We start from the raw sequence: 12,486 nt of genomic DNA on the forward strand, positions 1-12,486 counted from the left end.
CTGCTAAGGGACCTGCCATTTACTGTATACTCTCCTCCTACATTAGCCCTTCCAAAAAGCATCTCCTCACATTTGTTCAGATTAAACTCCATCACCCAAATCCTTCAGTCCCAGAGAACTGGAGAATAGCCAATGCTCTACTTGAAGGTTTCCTCATTAAGACCATCAATAATACCCTCCTTAGAGAAGGAAAACAGCAACAAGCTGCCATTCCTAGATGTCACAGTAGAGCGAACAGCTAATGGGGAACTTCAGACCAGTGTCTACAGGAAAACAACACATACGGAACAAATACTGAACTACAGAAGCAATCACCCCAACACCCACAAATGAAGCTGCATCAGAACATTATTTCATTGAGCCACCTCTCACTGCAGCACAGAGGAACTATGCAGAGCAGAGAAAAATCACCTCGACAGTCTATTAAAAAAGAATGGGTACCCAATGAACAAGTCTGGTGATTTCTCAGCAACAAACCCAACCAAGCAGACAAAACACGTCCACAAACCCTAGCCACTCTCCCCTACATCGAAGACATCTCAGAAATGACTGCCAGACTACTCAGACCTCTTGGCATCATGGTAGCCGACAAACCCACCAACACACTAAAACAGCAGCTAATGAACTTGAAAGACCCTAGACAGACAACAAGCAAAACTAACGTCCATGCAAAATACCGTGCAAGAACTGTAACAAACACTACATTGGACAAACAGGCAGAAAACTCGCCACCAGGATACATGAACAGCAACTAGCCACAAACGACATGATCCACTCTCACTGGTATCCTTACTTACCCATGAGGAAGGACACCACTTCAACTGGGACATCACATCTATCCTAGAACAAGCCAAACAGAGACACACATGAGAATTCCTAGAAGCATGGCATTCCAACTGGCATTCTATCAACAAACACGTTGACTTGGATTCCATTTACCATCCCCTGAGAGAAAGAACAGAAAATGACATTACCAACCCTAGGAAACCTAAACACACAAATAGAAAGTGGACCAAGCCACCAGTGCTTCATCCGGGGCTCACTGATGATGATACCTGGTATGGTGACGAAACATCTGAAAATGAACCTTCCAGCTCAGTGAGCAAATCTGCTTCCTTTGTTATTCCTCTTCAGTGGCGCGCTCTCTCTCTCTCCAGTTTCCTAAACCTTATGTATGTCTCGTATTTCATTTTGAATAAGCTCTCAATTTCTCTTGTCATCCACGGTTCCTGAGTCTTGCCGTCCTTCTTTTATTTTCACAGGAACATGGTGGTCCTGAAATCTAATCAACTGGTCTTTAAAAGATTTCCACGTGCCAGATTTGGACTTACCTTCAAACAGCAGCCCCCAATCTACATTCCAAAATTCCTGCTGAATATTGCGGAATTAACCATCCCCCAGTTCAGTACTTCAGGCCTACTCTTACCCTGATCTGGAAGTAACCTAATACTTACGGAATTATGGTCACTGTTCCTAAAACACACTCCCAAGTCCAGCCCTACCCAGTCTGACCTTTCCGTGACCCCAGTTCTACTTCTATTTAATCTGACTTGCATGTAGGTCCAGTCCGAATCCGGCCCAGGCTGACCTTCCCATATCTCCCATTCCTCTCCTCGCTGGCCTGCCCTACATGTTACTCCAGGCCCACTCTAACATTGACTCTTATTGCCTTCTGTTGTGGTGAAAAATAGTCATTGTTTCTCAATGATAATGGCCATTCAGTCAATGCTGCCTGTACCATTACTGTCAACTTTATCTCCTTGCTGCATTCATCATATCTATTTATAACGCAATTAGATCACCTTGCGATCCACTATATGAAAGCATTCCTCCAAGATTGATTCTAAAGTCCATCTTCTCAAACAGCAGTGGGAGTCTAAGTTCTACCATTCAGCCCCTTGAGCCTGCTCCCCTCAGTTGATGAGATTGTGGCTCATCTCCTACTTCAAATATATTCTTCCTTTTATCATATCCCTCATTCCCATGGTTTTCAAAAATCTATCCAGCTTTCTCAGTAGGTCTGGCAGCATCTGTGGAGAGAAACCAGAGTTAATGTTTTGGGTCCAGTGACACCTTCAGAACAGTTTTCTAAATTTTCTAACCTCCTTTCAATATTCTCATAAAGTGACCCTAACTCACTATTTGCTGTAAAGCCTAATCTCCGTTTTCTGATTCACAGATTGAAAACGCTTCCATTGGTGAGACGGTGAGACAGGGCAGTGGAGAAAGAGAAGCTGGTTAACCAGTCCCTCCTGCATCCACCATCACAGCACACTAGATCCAATCATGTGATTGGCTGAAACCTTCTCTTATAGTTTGTCAGGAACTTCCCGACAATAGGGAGGGAACCAGACCAGGAGCACTGACACTGGGCAGCTTGGTTCAGTCACTGTGAGCAGTTTTTATCATTTCGTTTTTAACCAACTGTCAGGACATCATACATTTTGTCAGAGCACCCTGGACAGCTGTGGCTTTCTGTCTTAATAAGTCGTCCAGTCAATTGATACTGCACTTGTATTAGCTTTGTGCTGCAATGATGCCAATGTGGAAGTCATGGGGTTAATGCTGGATTGCTGGCCTCTCTATGCTAAGTATTTAACCAGCACAGAGAAACTGGAGAACAAACCTCACCATTGTCTTTTACTCATTACCCCAGACTGTTTATTGTGAACCTCTCTGAATAGCCTGCAGATCATTCTGTGCTCGCTCACTGAGGCTGCTGGATCTGTTGTGGTATCTTCTATTTGTCAGAATTAATTCTAGGTAAATATTGTGATTGCACTCTGAAGTGTCAGAGGTACCCAGAGACCCAGGCCAGTCCAAGGCAGGGGTTGGTGGAGGGCACAGGGCGGTGCTGCAGTTTATGGAGGGCGTATGGCTTGTCTCTGCTAAACTATCGATTCCGCACTGTCAAGGAACAAAGTGATGGTGCTGAGTCATTCCTCTGGCTCCCAACTCCTCCCTACATGGATACAGAAGGAGAAATTCTCCAGGGAATGAATTCAGAGCAACTGTGACAGAACAGAAGCAGTCTCTACTTGTGTGGCCTGTGAGGTTGTGGGATCCTCTGTGTAAATTGATTATGGTGTTTTCCACCATACAACATTAACTACACTTCAAAAGTACTTCACTGGTTGAAAAGCACTTGAGGATATTGAGATTATGAAAGGTGCTATTGAAATGAAACTTTCCAGAATGCTCATCAAAGAAATGAGACTGTAACAGAGGAGGTTTAAATGAGTTGAGGATAATACAACTTGAGATAGAGTTCCGAATTGAACAAAAGAACTGGATTTCCTTTTGAAATGAGGTTCCATTTTGGCTGGACGTAAACAATCTGTCATTGTTGTAAATGAATGTTTTGCTGTCAAGGTCTCACAGGCACAGTTAATCTAATGTACAATGAATCAAGCTGTGACTGAGTTTGGATACAAGTTCAATTTTGTACAGTTTCATACTGTCATTAATAAAGTATTTATTAAACTTTTCCATTTTGCTTTCATTCTGAACTGAGGGTTGCGGTGGAATTACGCCAAGCAGCTACTGCTCTACTTGCACAAAGCAAAACATGTCCCAGATTCTGTCTTCACAGAGTCAGGCTGATCATGGGCTTGTGTTCCTATGTTGCACAGCTCGGGCAGTTGTAACTGGGGCTCACGTAGCATCCAGCCATTAGAGCTGCACTCAATAATCTGTATATCCTTATCTGACAATACGTTGATATTAAAATTCTCATCCTTGTTTTACTTTAATTTCTCTGTCACATAGTCTCTGTATTTCTTAAATGTCCAGGTTTAAACCCAGGGTCTGTTTGCAGCCTGTGTTCAGTTATTCCTGCCTAACTGGGTGTAACAGGCAGCAGTGAAAAGTGGCCGAGCAGAGGCTGATAGCTAAGTTTGGTACCCATAGGGAAGGCCTCAACTGGGACCTTGGGTTCATGTCACACTACAGGTGACCACCATTGCACTATACACACACACAGACACACACTCTCCTATACTCACACAGACACATGTATACACAGACATGCGCACACACACACACACATGCATCCTCTCTCAGACTTGGACCACTTTACACTCACTCACTCACTCACTCACACACACTCTCTCTCTCTCTCTCTCTCTCTCAGACACTCACAACCCCCCCATCCCAGATAGACACACACACACACACACAAAAACCCACATGCACACATATACGTTTGTGGGGTAAATTTGTACTTGCAGAGTTACATTGTACTTTGCTCAAAAATTGCATGCATTCATGTAGGTCTCTGTTAACTTGTGTTTTAGTCTAAACATTATGGCACAGTCAGGGAACACAGGGAACACCTTAAACATCTCAACATCATATCTGCGCTGACACCAATTGTTACAGTTAACCTGAGAATGTAAAAAAAAGTTTTGTGACTTACATATGAAAGAAGTGAAACTATCATGGTCATTCTAACAGATGAAAGACTCAACCAGGTATTTTTCAATGTATAATTTCAGTTACATCACACTAAACGTTTGCTATAAATTCTGTGTCTTACAACTGTGTTTCTCCACAACCACCTGCTGAAGGAGCGTCGCTCCGGAAGCTAGTGCTTCCAGTTACACCTGTTGGACTATGACCTGGTGCTGTGTGGTTTGTAACTGGGTGTGTCAATGTGATGTGGAGGTGCCGGTGTTGGTTTGGGGTGGACAAGGTTTTTAGATTAGATTACTTACAGTGTGGAAACAGGCCCTTCGGCCCAACAAGTCCACACCGACCCGCCGAAGCGTAACCCACCCATACCCCTACATTTACCCCTTTAACCTAACACTACGGGCAATTTAGCGTGGCCAATTCACCTGACCTGCACATCTTTGGACTGTGGGAGGAAACCGGAGCACCCGGAGGAAACCCACGCAGACACGGGAAGAATGTGCAAACTCCACACAGTCAGTCGCCTGAGGCGGGAATTGAACCCGGGTCTCTGGCGCTGTGAGGCAGCAGTGCTAACCACTGTGCCACCGTGCCGCCCACTTAACTGGAAGCACTGGCTTTCAGAGCCCTGCTCCTTCAGGTGGCTGTGGACAGGGACTGTCCTCCTGAGGCTGGTCACTGACACGGGTCACAGGTCACAGGTCACGGCAGGGTCACGCTCACCTTAGCCCCGCCCCCTGTCCCGCGTGTCCCCGTCTCCATGGTAACCGCTGGGGGGTGCGGGGCCCCGCGGCTGTGAGGCCTTCCCCGGCCGGATCGTGCCGATGTTGGTCAGGTGCCCCTCGGTGAGCGGGCCCCAGGCCCAGGCGGAGGGAGACCCCCCCAATGACCCGCTGGCTCTGGGTAACCCCAGGATCGGCAGGGCCCGGACCGAGGAGAGCGCCTGGGGGAGCCAGAGCCTGGCCCAGGTACCGGGGGGAGAGGGGGGCCGGCCTGGGGTCAGAGAGAGCGGGGTCAGGGGTGAGGGGTCAGAGAGAGGGCGGGGTGTGGGGTCAGGGGTGAGGGTCAGAGAGGGGGGAATGAGGGTCAGGGGGTGAGGGGTCAGAGAGGGGGGAGTGAGGGGTCAGAGGGGGGTGAGGGTCAGAGAGGGGGGAGTGAGGGGTCAGAGAGGGGGGAGTGAGGGGTCAGAGAGGGGGGAGTGAGGGTCGGGGGGGTGAGGGGTCAGAGAGGGAGGTGAGGGGTCAGAGAGGGGGGAGTGAGGGTCAGGGAGTGAGGGGTCAGAGAGGGAGGTGAGGGGTCAGAGAGGGGGGAGTGAGGGTCGGGGGGGTGAGGGGTCAGAGAGGGGGGTGAGGGGTCAGAGAGGGGGGAGTGAGGGTCGGGGGGGTGAGGGGTCAGAGAGGGGGGTGAGGGGTCAGAGAGGGGGGAGTGAGGGTCGGGGGGGTGAGGGGTCAGAGAGGGAGGTGAGGGGTCAGAGAGGGGGGAGTGAGGGTCGGGGGGGTGAGGGGTCAGAGAGGGGGGTGAGGGGTCAGAGAGGGGGGAGTGAGGGTCAGGGAGTGAGGGGTCAGAGAGGGGGGAGTGAGGGGTCAGAGAGGGGGGAGTGAGGGGTCAGAGAGGGGGGTGAGGGGTCAGAGAGGGGGGAGTGAGGGTCGGGGGGGTGAGGGGTCAGAGAGGGGGGTGAGGGGTCAGAGAGGGGGGAGTGAGGGTCGGGGGGGTGAGGGGTCAGAGAGGGAGGTGAGGGGTCAGAGAGGGGGGAGTGAGGGTCGGGGGGGTGAGGGGTCAGAGAGGGGGGTGAGGGGTCAGAGAGGGGGGAGTGAGGGTCAGGGGGTGAGGGGTCAGAGAGGGGGGAGTGAGGGGTCAGAGGGGGGTAGGGGTCAGAGGGGGGGTGAGGGTCAGAGAGGGGGGAGCGAGGGGTCAGGGGGGGTGAGGGGTCAGAGAGGGCGGGGTGAGGGTCAGAGAGGGGGGGTGAGGGTCATTGGGGTGAGGGGTCAGAGAGAGGGCAGGATGAGGGTCAGAGAGGGGGATGAGGGTCAGAGAGGGGGGTGAGGGTCAGGGGGGGTGAGGGGTCAGAGATGGAGTGGGGGGTCAGAGAGGGGGTTCAGGGGTCAGGGGGTGAGGGTCAGAGAGGGGGGAGTGAGGGTGGGGTTTGGGGTCAGAGCGGGGTGTGAGGATGGGGATGGGGTCAGAGAGCAGGGTGTGAGGATGGGGTTTGGGGTCAGAGACAGGTTTGAGGGTGGGGATGGGGTCAGAGAGAGGGATGTGAAGGTGGGGATAGGGTCAGAGACAGGTTTGAGGGTGGGGATAGGGTCAGAGAGGGGTGTGAGCGTGCCATGGTGTATTAATATCTGTGCCTGTCTCTCTGCTCAGATCCCATTCCGGGTGATGACAGCCCATACCAATCAAGCCAGCTGCTGCAAATTCTGTTTCAGTGACAGCAGGTTTCTGACGTGTTCTTTTGATGGACGTGTCATTCTCTGGGTAAGACTGTTCACAGTGCCCTTTATAACCTGTCAGACATATATCACAGATTGTACTGGCACTATTTTAAGCAGTGCCTTGTGTGAAGGAGCCACTGTTTAACCTTCCACTAGCTACAGTGAAACACATTGTCTCGTCATTTATCAAACTGTCATTTGTCAGATCTTGCTGTGTACATTCTGGCTATTGCATTTTCTATATCATCAGTGTCTTTACTTCCAAAAGTTACTTAACTGGCTGGATGTGAGTTTGGGATGTACTGAGTTTATGATAGCAGCTATATACAGTCATAGAGTCATACAGCACGGAAACAGACCTTTCCGTCCAACTTGTCCATGCCAACCAGATATCCGATATTAATCTCATCCATTTGCCAGCATTAGGCCCATATCCATCTAAACTCTTCCTATTCATATACCCATCCAGGTACCTTTTAAATGTTGCAATTTGTACCAGCCTCCACCACTTCCTCTGGCAGCTTGTTCCAGATACCACCATCTGTGTGAAACAAATTTTCAATCTTCCTCCTCTCACCTTAAACCTATGCCTTTGAGTTTTGACTCCCTCAACCCAGGGAAAATATCTTGTCTATTTGTCCTATCCATATCCCTCATAATTTTATAAACTTCTATAAGATCAGCCCTCAGCCTCCAATGCTCCAGGGAAACCAGCCCCAGCCTATTCAGCCTCTCCCTGTCGCTCAAACCCTCCCATCTGGTAACAACTTTGTAAATGTTTTCTGAATCCCTTTCAAATTTCACAACTGCTCTCGATTGCAGGGAGACTAGAAATGAACGCAGTATTCCAGAAGTGGCCTAACCAATGACCTGTACAGCTGGAACATGACCTTCCAACTCCTATACTCAATGCACTGACCAATAAAGGCAAACGTACCAAATGCCTTTCTCACTATCCTATCTACCTTTGATTCCACTTTCAAAGTACTATGCACCTGCATCCCTAGGTCTCTTTGTTCAGCAACATTCCCAGGACCTTACAATTGAGTGTGTAAGCCCTGTCCTGATTTGCCTTTCCAAAATTCAACACTTCACCTTTATCTAAATTAAACTCCATCTGCCACTCCTTGGCCTATTGGCCCACATATGTGCAAGTGTTTCTATGCATGTCGTTCCTGTGTACCTTTCTGTTCCTGCATCCCCTTTAAAGCAGCAGCTGTTGCTGCTTGTCACCATTCCTGCCAGCCGGCTGACCCTCTGTGCTATCCCACATTGTCCTGTCCAGTGCCATGCTCAAACAGCCTCTGTGAATCATCAGCACCAGCTTTGTGACATCCATCATCCACCCTAGCCAGCCAACTTAATGTTTCCCCTCATTTTTCCAATCACTGAATCCGTCTACATTGAATTTCCTCTGCTCACATCAAGCTGTCTGTAACCCTCTGAAACTTATTACAGGGGCCTTAATAAACTTGCAGATCAGGCAAATAATTGGTAATTGAAGTTCAATACAAATCAATAGCAGGAAGGATGGGGAAGTCTCTTTACTGCTAGGAAGTTGTGAGTCTCTTTAGAGATCTTGAAGAACTAACACACCAATTCCCTAAAGGTTGTGTGAAATTTTAGCATCAAATAAATCACTGGATTTTATTTCTTGAGGGAGTGAATTGAAAAGTTGCGGTTTTTGCTAAAATTGTATTGAACCTTGGCTAGAATACAATTAGACTGCAGTAGCATGGAGTTCAGGTTATCATATTATAGAAAGGAAATGGAATCATTCCAGAGGGTGCACAGAATATTTACAAGAATAATATGCAAACTATCAGGAAAGGATTGGTAGTTGTTATGATCCCAGCTTGTATCACGACTGGACACGTCAAATCCCAGAATGAGATCTGACTTGATAGATCGTTTTTGTGAATTTAACATGGGAGTCTCTCACTAAAACATATGCGTACAAGCCTGAAAAATAAAACAAATCAAATCAAGCTATCTAAATATAACACAGTTTGAAAGATATTGAAATACACAGCAAACCAAAATCCCATCCACTCTCCAACAATACAACTTTACAGTTAATGAAAATCCAAATAAATTTTCCTTCCCTGTCTAATCTATAGGCTTGACTTAATTGCTTTGTTTCAGATCCAGACCTATAAGCTGTGAAGTCTTTCCCCATCAATACTCACAACACTGAGACCTCAGCCTTCCAATAATCCGCAGAGGTTCTCGCCAAATACTCTGGACTGGAAGTTTCACAAACTACTCTTTTACAGAAATAACTTAATTCCTGAACTGTTCTGAACAATCTCCTTTTTTAGAGAGACTATATTTGTGCTAATCCTGTCAAGTATCCTTTGAATTGAGCCCAAAAACGTTTGAACTAAATAATTAAAAACCTGCTCATCTTGTATCCTGATCCAGCTTATGGCCTAACGTTTCTCTCGCTGGTCATAAACACACAAGTGTAAACAAAAAGCAAACAAACTGCAGATGCTGTAAATCAGAAATAAAAACAGAAACTGCTGGAAAAGCTCAGCAGGTCTGGCAGCATGCATGAAGAGAAATCAGAGTTAACGTTTTGGGGTCCAGTGAACCTTCCTTAGAACTGATGGTAGCTAGGGAAGTGTTGGTTTATATGCAGAAGATAGGATGGAGGGAGGGGGTAAGGAGAAAACAACAGGTAGGGATAGAGCCCAAAGAGAGAGAGAAGAGCAGTTGGACAGACAAAGCAGTCCATAATGCAGATCCCATCGGAGAGAGGAGCAGGACGTCTTCAAGGTGGACATGCCTAGAAGAGATGTGGCAGTGAGTTAGATACTAAATAAAAACCTAAAAAACTGCAGATGCTGTAAATCAGTGTAAACAAAGTTCCATTCACAATCCAAGGGTGTTTGCTGTCCCTGGCATGTGCAGCTTTCAATGTCATCGCTGCAAAAAGACTGACCAATTGATTTTTAAACCCCTTTACAAAAGTTTAGCCAACACCCAGGCCACGAGTTTGAAATCTAAACGAAAGAGTCAGAATCATACAGCACAGAAAAGGGCCAACCAGGTTTCCGAAATGGAACCTGTCCCATTTGCTCGCATTTGGCCCATTTCCCTCGAAAACTTTTCCTATGTATATACCTGTCCAAACATCTTGTAAATATTGTAATTATACCTGTCTCTACCACTGCCTTGACTCTGGTAGTTAATTCCATACATGCACCACCCTCTGTGAGAAAAAGCTGCCCCTCGGTTCCCTTTTAAATCTTTCCATTTTCACCTTAAACCTATGGCCTCTGGTTTTGGACTCCCCTACTCTGGGGAAAATACCTTGTCTATTTACCCTACCAATGCCCCCCATGATTTTATAAACCTCTATAAGATAATCCCCCAGCATCCTACATCCCAGGATAAAAGGTCTAAGCCTATTCACCTCCCTTTGTAACTTAAACCCTCCAGTCTCAGTAATATCCTTGTCAATCTTTACTGCACCCTTTCCAGTTTAATACCATCCTTCCTGTGGAAGCGCAACCAGAATTGTACACGGTATTCCAAATGTGATCTCACCAATGTCTTGTACAGCCGCAACATGACCTCCCAACTCCTGTACTCAATGCACTGACCAATAATTCAAGCGTGTCAAACACTTTTTTCACTATCCTGTCTACCTGTGATACCACTTTCAAGGAATATGTACCTGAGCTCCTAGGTGTCGCTGTTCAACAACACCCCACATGGCCCTACCATTAACTATGTAAGTCCTGCCTTGGTTTGTCTTACTAAAATGGAACACCTTGCATTTCTCTAAATTAAACTCTAATTGCCATTCCTTTGTCCATTGACCCAATTGATCAAGATCCCTTTGTAATCTTAGATACCCTTTTTCACTGTCCACTATACCACCAATTTTGGTGTCAGCCACAAATGTACTAATCATGCCTCTTATATTCTCATCCACATCATTTATATAACTGAAAAACAGTGGACCTGGCACCGATCCTTGTGACACACTGCTGGTCACAGGCCTTCAGTCTGTACAACAACCGTCTGCCATCACCTCCGTCCACTACTGTCAAGCCAATTTTGTATCCAGTGACTAACTCTTTATGGATCCCATGTGATCTAAACTTAGTAATCAGTCAAATCATGTGGAACCTTGTCAAAGGTCTTGATAAAGTCTAGACAATGTCTTCCACTCTGCCTTCATCTATCTCTTGGTCATGTCCTCAAAAAATTCCGTCTCTCAGAAATAATGACATTAATCACACAGCTTTCATTGTACAATCTGACCATTGTTTTTGAAAGGAGAAGGCTGAGTGGTGACCTCACAGAGATCTTTGAAGTGATGGAAGGTTTTGATCGAGTTGATATTCAGGGAATGTTTTCTCTTGTGAGGAAGAGCATAATAAAAGAATAGATTAGAGTGGTGCTGGAAAAGCACAGCAGTTCAAGCAGCATCCGAGGAGCAGGAAAATCAACGTTTCGGGTAAAAAGCCCTTCATCAGGAATTCTGCTCCTCGGATGCTGCCTGACCTGCTGTAAAATTTCCAGCACCACTCTAATCTTGACTCTAATCTCCAGCTTCTGCAGTAATCACTTCTGCCATAATAAGAGACTGTCAATATCAAACAGTCACCGAGAAATCCAACCGGGGAATTCAGGAGAAGCCCAAGAAAAAAGAATGAAGCATATTGTCAGGTGTAGACAGGATAGATCGAGTGAATCTTTAGAAAAGTATAGAGGCAGTAGGAGTGTACTTAAGAGGGAAATCAGGAGGGCAAAAACGGGACATGAGATAGCTTTGGCAAATAGAATTAAGGAGAATCCAAAGGGATTTTATAAACACATTAAGGACAAAAGGGTAACTAGGGAGAGAATAGGGCCCCTTAAAGATCAGCAAGGCGGCCTTTGTGTGGAACTGCAGGAGATGGGGGAGATACTAAATGAGTACTTTGCATCAGTGTTTACTGTGGAGAAGGATGTGGAAGACATAGAATGTAGGGAAATAGATGGTGACATTTTGAAAAATATCCATATTACAGATGAGTAAGTGTTGGATGTCTTGAAACACACACAAGTGGATAAATCCCCAGGACCTGATCTGGTGTCTCCTAGAACTCTGTGGGAGGTGAGGGAAGTGATTGCTGGGCCTCTTACTGAGATATTTATATCATCGATAGTCACAGCAGAGGTGCTGGAAGACCGGAGGTTGGCTAACGTGGTGCCACTGTTTAAGAAGTGTAGTAAGGACAAGCCAGGGAACTATAGACCGGTGAGCTGGACAAGCCAGGGAACTATAGACCAGTGAGCTGGACAAGCCAGGGAACTATAGACCGATGAGCCTGACATAGGTGGTGGGCAAGTTGTTGGAGGGAATCTTGAGGGACAGGATGTACATGTATTTGGAAAGGCAAGGACTGATTAGGGATTGTCAACATGGCTTTGTGCGTGGGAAATCATGTCTCACAAACTTAATTGAGTTTTTTGAAGAAGTAACTAAGAGGATTTACGAGGGCAAAGCAGTAGATGTGATCTATATGTACATCAGTAAGGCATTCGACAAGGTTCCCCATTGTAGACTGATTAGCAAGGTTAGGTCTCACCGAATACAGGGAGAACCAGCCATTTGGATACAGAACTGGCTCAAAGGTAG

At 46.6% G+C, this 12,486-nt stretch overlaps 2 protein-coding genes across 4 annotated transcripts in view; both read left to right on the forward strand.

Annotated features, from left to right (window-relative positions):
• The window catches only part of gpatch1 (G patch domain containing 1), a 62,442-nt gene extending 58,953 nt beyond the window's left edge, over nucleotides 1-3,489 (forward strand). For both annotated transcript variants that reach the window (XM_087995678.1, XM_087995679.1), the window contains exon 20: nucleotides 2,180-3,489. In XM_087995678.1, coding sequence (XP_087851804.1) covers nucleotides 2,180-2,210 — 31 coding nt within the window. In that variant the 3' untranslated portion in view covers nucleotides 2,211-3,489. The remainder of the gene's footprint in view (nucleotides 1-2,179) is intronic.
• Nucleotides 3,490-5,205: 1,716 nt separating this feature from the next.
• The window catches only part of LOC122558185 (WD repeat-containing protein 88-like), a 39,738-nt gene continuing 32,457 nt past the window's right edge, over nucleotides 5,206-12,486 (forward strand). For both annotated transcript variants that reach the window (XM_043706492.2, XM_043706493.2), the window contains exons 1-2: nucleotides 5,206-5,381; nucleotides 6,778-6,888. In XM_043706492.2, the coding sequence (XP_043562427.2) occupies nucleotides 5,238-5,381; nucleotides 6,778-6,888 (255 nt within the window). In that variant the 5' untranslated portion in view covers nucleotides 5,206-5,237. The remainder of the gene's footprint in view (nucleotides 5,382-6,777; nucleotides 6,889-12,486) is intronic.

The sequence above is a fragment of the Chiloscyllium plagiosum genome, unplaced genomic scaffold, assembly GCF_037043375.1.
Source record: "Chiloscyllium plagiosum isolate Xiang-an unplaced genomic scaffold, Cpla_swu_hap1 HiC_scaffold_17, whole genome shotgun sequence".
NCBI classification, from domain to species: Eukaryota; Metazoa; Chordata; class Chondrichthyes; order Orectolobiformes; family Hemiscylliidae; genus Chiloscyllium; species Chiloscyllium plagiosum.